The sequence below is a fragment of the Medicago truncatula genome, chromosome 1 (assembly GCF_003473485.1).
Source record: "Medicago truncatula cultivar Jemalong A17 chromosome 1, MtrunA17r5.0-ANR, whole genome shotgun sequence".
Lineage (NCBI taxonomy): Eukaryota > Viridiplantae > Streptophyta > Magnoliopsida > Fabales > Fabaceae > Medicago > Medicago truncatula.
This window is the reverse complement of record NC_053042.1, coordinates 13,866,826-13,880,415: the sequence shown is the minus strand read 5'-3', so window position 1 is coordinate 13,880,415 and position 13,590 is coordinate 13,866,826. Positions and strand designations below refer to the sequence as shown.

Below are 13,590 nucleotides of genomic sequence, written 5' to 3'. Positions count from 1 at the left end.
AATATGTGAAGTGATGTGTGGTTTATGCGTACGCGGGGACAAAAATGGGTTCATTAAATTGTATATGTAGTTTAATATTTTTTTGAAGTGTATTATTTTCTACTGTTAGAAATAACAAATTATAAGAGTAATTTTCTATCAATTATTTAAATAGTCCATCTTTCTATTAGTCTGATTTCAATAGTTTATTTATAAATCAAAATAGCGTCATATTTTCTAAAGAAAATGAATATTTTAAGTAATGTCTTGGACCAAAATCTGGGGCGTTACACTCACTCTTGATGCTGAGGGTTTGACCCTAAATCTTTCTGACAACCCTGATGTCTCACAAATCCTTGATCACTGTCTAATGGGTCGTGTTTTGGCCGATAGAGAGATAAAATTTGCATACTTTAGCGAGCGAATCTCCAAAGCCTGGAAACCTGTCAAACGTGTTACGATCCTGAAAGCTGAAGGGGATCGGTACCTTTTTCAGTTTCATCATAAGATGGATGCTGTAACGCCCTATTTCTATTAAAGCGATAAAACACGCGAATTATATATATATTCAAGAAATAGACGCTACGTCATCAAACAAAATCCAAAACAACATGCATGTATAAAAATGTCAACAGTCGCAGCGGATATAAAACATATACTTCAAAGCATCAACATAAAAGTTCTCAAAGTCCCATAAATGGGTAAATCTCCAACATGAATAAATCCAAAACAGATAATCTAGATAATCATATACAGACACCTAGATCAGAGCCTATCCTAGACTCTGCGAAATCGATACTGGAGATAGCTCTCGATATCCGACCAAGCATCAAGCAACTCACCGAAGCAACTATCCCTGCACGTCGTCTACCCATCCATACAGACAGGTAGGATGTCAAAACCACTGGGGTAAGCATTACATCAATCATAATCAATAAAACAGATTTGAGCATATATGAGTTAAATCAATTCCAAGCACTTAACATAAACGGTTAATCCAATATGTACATTTACATAACATTCCAAATAATACGATCAAGTAGTCACCAAGTACACTTATCATTAACAAACTTCAACAATTATCATTCACTTGCAACAAATCAACTCATGTTAATTATGCAATGCGCCTAACTCCGACACCTACATGCATGTGGTACCAAGCACAACAACGTCTAGGCCGTTACCCCATGATGCCAACCGCACATCATATGTAAGAGTACACCTCCTCTTACGCAAAACTATGTAAAAGTACATCTCCTTTTATATTTCTCATATGACTCGATATGACAATGATGCATGGACATAAGCAAATACCAAATAATGCAACTACTCAACATTCAACAATACAATGTAAAAGTACACCTCCAATTACATTGTTCAACTTCAACAACAATTGCATTATCAAACATTTACATCCACACAATCAACATGTCATTATTCAATTAAGAGTCATCACCAAAGATCATAATTCATCAACATGTATTCATTAATCAACTTCAACTACATCGCATAGTTTCACCACTCCAAATATTTCTCATATTCCAAGTAAGAGAACATACAACATTTTATGATAAATATCATATCAACATACAACAATTCATTCACACACATCTTCATCTAGTCATATAAGGCTAGTTACGAAAGATCATAAGATAATTGGTTTAAAAAATCATTTCCGATAAATCTATATCAAGTGGCAAACGACCAACATTGATAATTCCCAAGACAAGGTAACAATATAAAGTTTGAAAACTCTCAAACAATCTTAATCAATCATGTAGTCATGAGCTTAAACCACTTACAAACTATTAAATATTAGTTCAAAGAATAGCTCAAGTTCGTATGAGAAAACCCAAGTTCACATTTTCCACATTCCCACCTGAAATTCAAGTTTAACATGATTAAGATATTTGACCAACTTTACAAGTCTCACCTAAGTCTATATGAACTGTAGGTTAAACCTGTAATCTCAATTAGTTCGCAAAAGTTCGTTTCGACAAAAATCCAAATTTCTCAAAAATATACAAGTTTCAACCAAAAACGGAAACTCCCAAGTTTAAGTGAGCTAAACATGTTCCAGTAGGTTTAGGGGTTCAAACAGTGGTTAAACAAGTTGAAAGAATCATTTTACAAAGCTCGGATTGGCCCCCTAAAGCCCGGAACGAAAAATCAAAGTGGCTGAAACTGGGCAGGTTCTCTTAAGCGACCACCTGGTTCGCTTAAGCGAACAAGTTCCAGTAGCTACCAGTAATGTACGTTTACTGGTCGCTTACCGTTTGCTTAAGCGACCACCTGGTTCGCTTAAGCGAACAAGTTCCAGTAGATACCAGTAATGCATGCTTACTGGTCGCTTACATGTTCGCTTAAGCGACCGGTTCCCAGAACTTGCTATGCTAGTTTGCTTACGCGTTCGCTTAAGCGAACAATCATAGTTCTGCAGAAAAATATTACTGGTTTCAACTCCTTTTCACCCAAAATCCCCAATTTTGATCTCCCAATGCCCTTCCAGAGTTTGTTTACAGGTCAATACAACTAACAAGGTTCACAAGAACACAACAAACATGAAAACAAAGGACATATGAATATAAATCACCAATTCAACCCATTTTACAAAACTAACAACAACAACAACTCAATTCTCATCATCAAAGCATGATTTATGAAGACCCAAACCATGAATCATCAACAACAATATCACTTAGCAACAACAACATCAATTGAACATGAATCTCATCACAATTCAACAACAACATAGGACAATTCAACATTTAGAGCATAATTCAACTTATAACACTTTCACATACTTTGAACTTGCAATTTCACCAACAACAATTCAATTATCAACAATTTCATACATTCAAACATATCATCATAATTAGAGCCCGAAATTCAACATCTAAGAACAATTAATCACTTATCCAATTAAGCACTTAATCATACAACAAATGAAAAATTACACTAAATGATTATGATTGAATTCTAACCCCCTTACCTTAATTAGCACAATTCCTAGCCCAAGCTTCACTTTAGCTCCTAGGATCTCTACCACTTCTTGAATCTTCAAGCTTCTTCTCCTCTAACCCTTTTTCCTCTTCTCTTGCACTTTCTCTCTCTACCTCTCTCAAAATAAATATCTTATGTAATGAAAATGAATGATATTTTCTCTTAAGACAAGGCTTATATAGGTTATTCTCTAATGGGCTTAACCCTAATTCCTTAGTGGACTTAACCCACTCAAACACAATTCTAAAATGTTTCTACACTCTTAACGGTAAAATACTAACAACGTCAGTTAACGGTAAAATACTAATAACCACACTAGTAATTTAGTAAAAATAATGGTTCTCACTAAACACTAAGAATAATTCTCACCAAAATTACTAATTTTACCCCTCTAGCACGAAAATCCATGAAAATGCACCCAATGATAATAAATCACACACAAGCACAAATAAACACATAATAAAACAATTAAAAATAAATCTAGCGAAAATCGGGCTGTTACAAGATGCTGCCAAAGTTCTTGATGATGATCCTTGGCTTTATGATAATTTTCATTTAGTCATTGAAAGAATTGCTCCAGGTTGTGTACCACGCCTTGTCAATCTGAATCACCTTGACATTTGGGTGCATGTTCACGGATTACCCCTTGGTTTCATCCAGCAAAGGGTTGGTCAGGGCATTGGTCAGTTTTTAGGTGAATTGAAATCTTATGACAGTCATAATTCTGTCCACAGTTCCTACATGAGATTGAAGGTTAGAATTGATGTTTCTGTACCCCTGAAAAAGCAGTGGCAGTTCCGAACCAGTAATGGAAATTATGTGACAATTATGTTTAAATATGAAAAGCTGGGAATTTTTTGTTACAAATGTGGTCTTCTAGGTCGTACTGACAAAGTATGTCCTCAATTGTTTGAACTGGATTTTCTTGATGGTGTTCGCGAGTGGGGGATTGATCTACGTCCTTCTGTTCTACATGTAGGGACCGTTGCTACCAATAGATGGTTGCAAGATCCCATCCCAAATGTTGTTCCTCACACAAATGATATGTCGGGTGGAACTCAACATGCTGTAGGTTCCTCGAGTTTATCCAATTTGGGTGGCCGTCTCGAAGCTGTTCACAATGAGATTAGCGCTATCAAACAAGGGATTTTGGTGGCTCAAAACAATGTGCAGGTCAAGAATGGTAAGACAACAGTTGATGTGCACCTTAATCACTCATTTCCTACCTCATCTGCGAATGTTACTGCTGTTGCTAGGCACCAACTTGTGTTAGGTTTGCCTGCGATTCCTCTGCAGGAAGATTACAGGTGCTGAACACGATTCTAATTCTGCTGATATCGAAGTTGATGACATAGGGTCAGAATTAAAAAAGAGAAAGCGCATGCTGGCAGAATGTCTTCAAAGTGGCGTCCCTCAGAATGATGCTGATTTTTCTTTTGCTGTTGATGGGGTTAATGAGGATAATAATTTAGGTGAATCTGTAAGTGGGGGGAATGATGATGTAATGACTGTTTGTGAAAATCCATTATTTGAAAATTTAGATGTATCGTCCGGCTCTGATATTGTGCCACAATGATTGATGGAGATTGTGGTTAGTAGAGGAAAAAAGAATCAATCTAGATGAATTCATTTCGTATGGGATCAGTTTGATTGATTATTAGTGTTTCTTGTTGTTATAAGAATACAATCAAGGTGAATTTTGTAGATTTAAGGGTTCTTGTTGTTATGGTAATGGTAAAGATTGAATGGAGATATGATTTGAATATGAAGGAGGTTGATTATTAGGAACAAAATAAAAAATGTTCACTTGTTACTCTTACAGTTTTATGAGTAAAAGTTTTAATCTCGTGTAGGTGTTTGTCAATTATTTTCTGCACTATTTTATACTTGGTTGAATCTTATTAATTTTTTATGGAAAATTGTTTCAAAGATTAAGGAGTAGTCAAAATGATCAATTCACTCGGTTCTTAGACTTATTGAGGCATTTGATGATTGATTATTCCTTTGTGAGCCTTTTTTCTCAATCCCCAAAATATGTAATTTTGAAAAAAAATGCCTTGACCAAATAAAATTCAGTTAGCCTTACTAAAAAATGCTTCATTATCCTACTAAAGAATAAGTTGCACTACAATGAAAAGTGCTCATAGTTTTGTGAGAGTCATATAGGTTGTATAATCATGTGTCTTTGTACCTAAAATATTCATTTAGATTAATGGCATGGTCATTGGCCATGCCGCTTTCTGCACGAGCACGTCAATCCCTCCTCTACTGTCACTTTTAGCAGGAAGTTATCATTAGCAGGTTCTGTACAATGTAAAAACGTAGAAAAGAGCATAGTCAATTTTGTCTGATCAAAATCATTTGATATACTCTAAATTTCTACGTTTTTATGATAACAAAGATTAGATTTATAATAAATGATTTATTTAGTCATTAAAGGACCTATGATATGGAAATCTGCATCTCTTCAGAACGTTCTGTTGAGCACGAGATACACTGAACTCAGACCTTGGCCACACTCATGTAAAAGGGTAGAACTCAGTAAATAGAATGGAGCTAAAGAAACCATATAATGGATTTGTGTTTGCATTTGTTTGAAAAAGAAGTGATGTCCTTGCCTTGCACAAAAATTACTCCTTTTATAGCAAAACATTTGTTTACAAAGTAGAAAGAGAAAACTACAGACTACAAGTTAAAAATTGTCAGTTTATTGTCTCTGGTTCGAACCCTCCGGTTCTCGATCTGTTAATTAAAACTTATGCAAAAGCGAGATTAATTGATGCTTTGCTTCGAACCCTTCGGTTTATCAAGTTTCAATGCTTTGCTTCATGTTACACAGTTGTGTAATTGATTTGAAACTGTTTGGGAGGTTTATGGTTACATGATTTTGAAAAGAGTTTACCCTAATGTTGCTACTTCCAGGATTATGATTGATGTTCTTTGTAAACAAGGGTTATTACAAAGGAATGTTGCTGATTTGGATCAGATTGTTGGAAAGCGAAATTCACATTCGCCTTCGGTTATTGTTAATTTGAGTTTGATTTTGAGAATGTCAGAAAAGGTGGCAAAAGAAGGGAAGTTATTTAAGTTAGTTACATTGTTGAAGAGATTGTTGCAGAAGAATTTGATTGGTGATTCGGTTGCTTATTCATTGATTGTTCAAGTTAAAGTTAGGTTAGGGGATTTGGATTTTGCTTTGGAGATGTATAATGAGATGGTGAGAAGAGGTTTTCGTGAGAATTCCTTTGTTTACACCTCGTTTATACGAGCGTTTTGTGAGAAGGGACGGATTGAAGAAGCGATTGGATTGATGAGGGAAATGGAAGGGAAAGGGGTACGGGGTTATGGTGAGACTTATGAATGTGTTATAGTTGGATGCGCGGATTCGCGACGGTTGGAAGAGTGTTGGAGTGTTTTTGAAGAAATGCTGAGTGCTGGGTTTGTTCTTGGTTGTTTGTTGTTTGATAAAGTAGCGGAGAAGCTTTGTGAAATAGGAAAGTTGAGAAGGTGAGTGATATGTTGACTCTGTTGTTAGATAAAGGGCTTTTTTCGAGCGATGTTACTTATTCTCATTTGATAGATGGTTATGCGAGAAAGGACGAAGTTCAAGGAGTTTGTAAGATATATTATGAAATGAAGTTCTTAAGAAGGTAATTCTTTTTTTGTTTTATCTGTTAATGTGTCATTGATTGAATTGAACCTTGTTTCCATTCTTACGATCAATATGCATCTATTTTAGATTATTATTTTAATTTACTAGATAAAATTAATGAAATTATTTGTTAATGAGTTTTGTTTTTCACAGGTGCTCTGAACAACCGAAGTGTTGTATGCAGCAGAGACAATATATGTTTGAAACTTGGCCTACAATGTGGACTGAGATGATATATATATGCATGTCGTCATACAGATTTATTTGTCAACATTTTCTGTACAATTTTGCTCGGTTGAATTTATTTTGGATTATTGTATGTATCAAAGATGATTATGGAGAAATTGTTAACATCTGTCTTCATACAGATCAAGAAGGGAGGTTCAAAGCTATAGATATATTGAGTTTGAAATAGCGAACTGACTTAAAGCATCTCCAAGACTGTCATATAAGTGGAAGCAATAATTCCATATGTATTTTTCTCAGATACACTTAAGGTAAGAATTTTTTAAAATTAAAGTTTAATTATCTTTTTCAGTGGAATGCAATGTTTCCATTTGGTATTTGAAGTGAATTGCTATGGTATGTTTGGCTGTAGTTAGCTCAAATAGATATGTAAACTAGTTATGAACACCAAATTTTGGTTCCAATAATATGAAACGATAGAATGGTGAATCATTAGGCCTTTAATCAATAACCGGAAAGAGTGTGGAAAATGAAGTCCTTAGTAATGGGAGCCAAGGGAAATACAAAAAATATGTTAGTCATACAAGCTGAGGGTACTTCTTCCTCAAAGGTTAAGTAGTAGCCAAAATGACCAATCACCAAAATATATGTAATTTGAAAAAATGACTTGACCAAGATAAAGTCAGCAAGCCTTACTGAAGAGTGCTTCATTAGAAGCAGGAATAAATTATCATTAGATGCAGGAATGTTTGTATTCGGAAGACATGGTGTAAATGCCCCACCTAAAATTTTGATTGTTTTGAATTATATAGTTCCACCGATTGTAAACCCAAGCAATATCTCCAATAGACACTTTTAAAAAAGATTACATAAAACACTAGCACATAGGCTTAGGACATAGCATGCATGCCATTTGTCCAAATAAAAATGTTCAATTTTTCGAAATAAAAAGAGTGTTCCATCAAACACGTAGAAACACCCCCAAAAATGTCATGGTTGAATTTGGTAATTAAACAAATAGGTAACATAATAAAAGAATCCCTCGACGTCACACAACGGAGCAATGAGAGTAAAATTCCAATACAAGGTACTTGACATGCAAGCCAATCAAATAACAACGTAAATATAAAATAAAAGAAAGTCTTCCAAACACCAATATAAATAGCTCCTTGGCACTACTTCTCACATGTTTCTTGCGCCTGTGCGTCATCCTAATCGTCAAACACAAATACATGCAAGGGGTGAGTAATCAAGTTTCATAATGTATAATAATAAATTAGACAAACACTATAAATCATACACTATCTTTCACAAGGCATAAGTTTTCTTCCAAGGGACACACTATCACTCACATGAATACACATTTCATAACAACACATGCACGCACAATTCCTACAACACTTCTATTTCACTTGGTACCATCTAACTACAAACAAATAGCATGGAACATGGCACTATGCTCTTGTAAGTGAGACAAACAGATTCAAGTTCTCATATATTTACTCGACTCAGCCCAAAATTCATATACATCACATGCAAAAATACACGGTGGTTGCACGTAAGCTCCTAAAATAGGGAATTTACCCACTAAACCACTCTGGAATTTTTCCATCAGTGTACTCCTATGATATAACAAGTATACCCCAACTATTAGGCACCACTAGTATATGTTCCCTAACACTTAAGTTTGTCAAACCCTACCTATATGATGACCATACAACACATATTTACAACACACATTCACATTATTCACACTCACATTGCACTATTTTCATATTTTCAACCCACGTATCACAAATAACAATAGCACTATTCAAGTTCAAACAACACTTAGCATCAATGCTCACAATAGCAACCATTCAAGTTCAACTATAAACACAACAACCTGTTAGTGTTGCTAGTTCCTTATTTTAATTCCTAATTTAACAAATATAACAATTAACTCATTATAAGGCTAAATATAGTTTGCCAATTGGTCAACTCCAGACAATATGGGAATCATACTTGCCATTTGTTACATTCACTATTATACACATAACTTAATCGAACAATTCTCACCCTTATCTTGATCATATTATGTCCATTTGTAGTTTCCAATTTTAATTATTCATTAAAAAGTCGTTATAAGATCTCTTGATATGAAAGATGGAAGATGGTTTGCGGAACATTTCTGATTATTTTGTCCAAAAAGATGTTACTTTGGTGCTGTTGTGAATTCGACGAAAAATCACACCAATAACAACTTGATGTGTGGAGCAAGGGATAATTAAGCAACCAAAATCAAAGCGTATGGAATAATAAAATACGAGCCAAAAGTAGAAAAACAACTGTGAGAAGAACAAAAGAAGAAGAAGAACACAAAGGAATTTGTTGACCCAGTTCGGTCCAATCTGACCTAGTCTGGGGGAGAGAGCAGCCCTCCGATCCACTATTTGATGAGTAACGTTACAAAGAGAAATCAATGGGTTACAAGAATAAGTCTCCCGCCTAATTCTACCCAAAGTCCCAATCTCTTCCCGTAACCAAGAGACTCCAATCCTAATAGTGTTTCTCTCTATCTCAATCTCTCCAAGTTTGCTTTGATACAAGGTCTATATTTATAGTAAAAGTCCTGCTTAAAATCTATAACAAATCTGCCTAAAATTTGTAACAAATCTGTAACAAAAACTGTAACAAATCTGCTCCCAAAAATATGTTTTATTTTTATCCGCCAGCGCATCATCGTGCCACGATGCGACCCCATCGTGCCACGATTTTTCCAGTGCCTTGCCCAAAAAAAACTAAAACCTCCATCGTGCCGCGAAGCCCAGCTGTCGTGCCACGATTGTGCAGAAACCTGATTTTAAGTTAACTCTCACAATTCTCCACCTTGACTTCAAATCAGTGATGATGCCGATCATCAACCTCCTTGCTGCTCAAACCCTTGCTTCCCACTACTCCAAGTAGCTCCACAAGTTTACACCATCAACCTCTTCAGCTATCGGAATGTCTTCCGCCTTCTCGAAGATGCTTGTAGTCCAACTACGCTAGGAATTTCAGGTAGTTCTACAAGACTTATACCATAACCTCTTCAATACGAGACATCTCCCGCTTTCCTTGAAGATCTACTTGTACCCAATCACCCTTGGCTTTTAGAGTAATCCACAAGTATACACCTCAACCCCTTCAGCTATGGAAGCTGTCACTTCATCCATGACAGATTTTAAGATCTCTTAGTTGTTCAGGATACCTTTGCACTCAGCTCCTAGAAACTGCTTCCACCATAGACTCAGTGGTTACCTCCTATTAAGATCAACATAGATGGTTTTTCATTTGATTCTCCTTCAAGTGGAGCAATTGGAGTGGTTTTCAGGAACCATTAATCTCATTTTCTAGGAAGATTCGTGCAAAATATTAGACATGCTTCTCCTTTAGTAACTGAATCTAGCGCTGTGATCTACTCCCTCCGTCCTAAATTGTATGTCGCTTTAGGGAAAAAAAATTGTCCCAAATTATATGTCGATTTACAATACCAATGCAACATTAATATTATTTTTCCTATTATAACCTTAACTATTTATTACTGTCTCTTCTTTCAATTCTTTCATTTATATTGCAAAGGTGATCGCCATTAGGCGCATAACGCCGCAGTCAAACAAACGCCCTCACGTACAACCCCAAAATGTGCGTAGTGATCATGAAGAGCATCATAGACCTGATGTTCCTGTAGGTGATTGCCAGACGTCTTCTTCGACGAGATCCGCTTTCAATGCCGTTGATTTCAACATACCAGATGGTGAATTTTTTTTTAAGAAACTATAGTAATCTTAATGCTTCACAAGAAAATCTCCAAAACATGGGTACAGGAGGAAGTGGATAATCAGGTGGGAGATCGGGATCAAATTTGCCCCAATACTATGATGATTAGTTTGGACTATTCTCTGTGACGTGGTGGTCTTGGGAAATAGGCATTGGGTTTTCTTGTTTTGTAGACTGGTTGGTTGATTTTTATTTTGCTGTTGTTAGAACTTTTAACTTTAGCTTCCTATGTTATTCAGTTTTTTTGTCTCAGCAGTGCAGAAACAGGGAGCACCCAAGGACTGTTTGTGTGTGCTTCCCTTGTTATTTTGCTTTAGTTTTTTTGGTGCTGTAACTTGCTGCTGCTGTTAGAACTTTGTATTTCTTTACTTTGCTAGAGTTGGTAGTTCTTATACCTTCCTATGCTGATGAAGATTTGTTGATCCAACAAAAAAAATTATTTCTTTAATTTATTTGTCTAATTAATTTTATTTCATTAGGAAGTGCTCTAAAAAAACAGTGGAAATTTAATTTATCTTTTTAATTAATTAATTAAATCGTTTTTAAATTAAAAAAAGAAAAAGAGTATTACTGGCGGATTTAACATTTAATATTAATTGAAAGCAAAATTACTGGCGGATTTAGTGGATAGTATTATTGGTCGTAACATTACTGGTGGAATAAAACGGCCAGTATTATTTAGTTACATTTCCTTATTGGCGGATTTTTTCGTCAGTACTTACTGGCGGATTATTCCGCCAATAATTACTGAAGGAAAAATCCCTCAGTATTGCTTCCTCAAATCATCTCCAACACTACTGAGGGAATATTCCGCCGGTAACATTACTGATGTCAGTATTACTGAGGGACACTAATCCCTCAGTAATATCCATTACTGACAGATTTTGTGCATTATTGAGGGTTTATTTCCGCCAGTAATAAACAAATTTCTTGTAGTGTCTTAATATGTGTGAAATGTTCAAAACGTCATACAATTTAGGACGGATGGAGTATATAATAGAAAAAGTTACCGATATGAACGGGCCAAAGTTGTGGATATGAAATGGCCATAGACGCCGATGACTAGGTGGAATAATTGTTTTTATTTTTTTTTATTTTTAAGGAAGGTGGAATAATTGTTTGTTGTTAGCTAGGAATTTTCATTGAACTTTCACTCACACACATAGGAAAGGGAACATGGTGACTGATGCTTTGGCAAAAAATGGTGAAAGTTTTGTATCTTTCCTTTGCTTTCCAGGGATAGCCTAGGATTAGATTGCTCCAGAATTATCATGTAAATTTTTGTCAAGTGTATTTTATCAGTTTTATTTAATTTACTAAAAGAAATAGATATCTGTAGATATAAATATCATTATATTTGCATTTGTATTAACTAACAAATAGGTGATTAAAATATCGTTTTATTTTATCTGCGGATTGTAGATACTTGTTAAACCATATGTCTCGTGCCCATCACAATATCCACAAATACAAACTTTTTCCCATCCCAAAATGAAGGGTATATCTTAACATATCTTATATTTTGAGTTGTGCTTATTAATATTAGTTTTTCCTTTAAAAATGTGATAACATTTTTTCACAAGAAAACAAAACTAACTTATCTAAAGCAAACAATTCAAAAGGATTAACTTATATTAATAATAGATTTAAAAATGAAAACGTCCCTCGAAATATCAAGAGTTTATTTCACCGTTTTTTTAAAATAAATTATTAGTCCTTGCAGATATCCCTCTTTTTTCTTTTGATTCTTGTTGTTTTATTTTAATCCTAGTAAAATTTATTTATATTAAAATTAGTCCTTATAATATGTCAAGTATTTGATTTTAACCCTCAAAATAAGGACTAAAATGAGTATTACAAAAAATGATTTTAAAATGATCATATTTTGCAAGTATCAAAACAAAACTCAAAGTTCGTCAAGAAAAAAAACTCCAATGACTAAAAACAAAAAGATATATATTTGTAAGGACTAAAAATTAAATAAATAGAAAATATTTTTTATTTTTTTGGTAAGTAGTCTGTTGGCTATAATTTCATCTCTTAAGGTGAATAATTTGGGTGTTAGGTTCGAACTCTGACCCCTGCATATTTTATGCTATGATGCTAACAACTGATTTAAACTCACGGGAACAAATAAAATGTATTTTTTTAATAGAGATTAAAACAAAACAAAAGAAGTTGTAAATTTTCAAGGACTAAAAATATATTTCAACCTTAATAATAACCGGTGATCCAAAAGAGAAGAAAAAAAAATGTATTCCAAAAATTTCAGTCAAGAAGGAACAAAACACTCCACAATCAAATGATAATGAGAATAATTCCCTATTGAGAAGAATTTGGTGTTGCGTACCTTGCAAATGTGAGGATAGATGATGGTCTCATCATTCAATATATTAATTAGAAGGTGGGACTTCCTGTTGACAAAATGTTTACATTAATTAATTAATTAATAACAAATATATCAGCCCTTAACTAAAAATATTATTTTGATTTTTCAATAAAAATAAAATAGTTTGATTATCATACCATCAGTTTTTTTATTTGTAACCAAAAAAATCATACCATCAGATTTTTTATCGATAAAAGTAACTTATTCTGTGTCATTATAGAAGACAATTTCTCAATCTCATATTTGATTAGATAATTTTGTTTAGCAAATTAGATGTCAACCTATTAAGACTATCTACAAGTGGGTGCTTCACCTATTTAGCACCATGTTAAATAGGCACTCCCATTGTAGAGTATAATACATGGGTGGCTATGGAAGCACCCTCTCTTTTCATTTTTGATCCCATTTAATAAATCTTAATAAAATAAATAAATTTTATTGAAATGTAATGATACAAAATTAGTTGTGTGCCCTATTTAATAATTTCTTTTAAGGTACTGGATTGGAGAAAATTGATGCTTATTAAGTATTACGGTAAAATGAGTGATGTGGACATATGAATTCAATTTAAGCACCCAATTTA

The 13,590-nt window shown here is 34.2% G+C and overlaps 3 protein-coding genes across 8 annotated transcripts in view; 2 read left to right on the top strand and 1 right to left on the bottom strand.

Annotated features, from left to right (window-relative positions):
- Positions 1–2,311: 2,311 nt before the first annotated feature.
- LOC112418472 (uncharacterized) lies at positions 2,312–4,631 on the top strand. Its single transcript, XM_024774837.2, has 2 exons — positions 2,312–2,432; positions 3,467–4,631. The coding sequence occupies exons 1-2, from the start codon at positions 2,312–2,314 to the stop codon at positions 4,294–4,296; spliced, it is 951 nt and encodes a 316-aa protein (XP_024630605.1). The 3' UTR covers positions 4,297–4,631.
- LOC25479479 (pentatricopeptide repeat-containing protein At1g66345, mitochondrial) lies at positions 4,364–6,493 on the top strand. Its single transcript, XM_024774836.2, has 2 exons — positions 4,364–4,462; positions 5,852–6,493. The coding sequence occupies exons 1-2, from the start codon at positions 4,364–4,366 to the stop codon at positions 6,491–6,493; spliced, it is 741 nt and encodes a 246-aa protein (XP_024630604.2).
- A 1,212-nt stretch (positions 6,494–7,705) lies between these two features.
- LOC25479472 (uncharacterized) overlaps positions 7,706–13,590 on the bottom strand; it is a 135,899-nt gene continuing 130,014 nt past the window's right edge. For all 6 annotated transcript variants that reach the window (XM_039834214.1, XM_039834213.1, XM_039834206.1 and 3 more), the window contains 2 exons: positions 12,969–13,032; positions 7,706–8,031 (listed from right to left, as the gene is read on the bottom strand). In XM_039834214.1, coding sequence (XP_039690148.1) covers positions 13,012–13,032 — 21 coding nt within the window. In that variant the 3' untranslated portion in view covers positions 7,706–8,031; positions 12,969–13,011. The remainder of the gene's footprint in view (positions 8,032–12,968; positions 13,033–13,590) is intronic.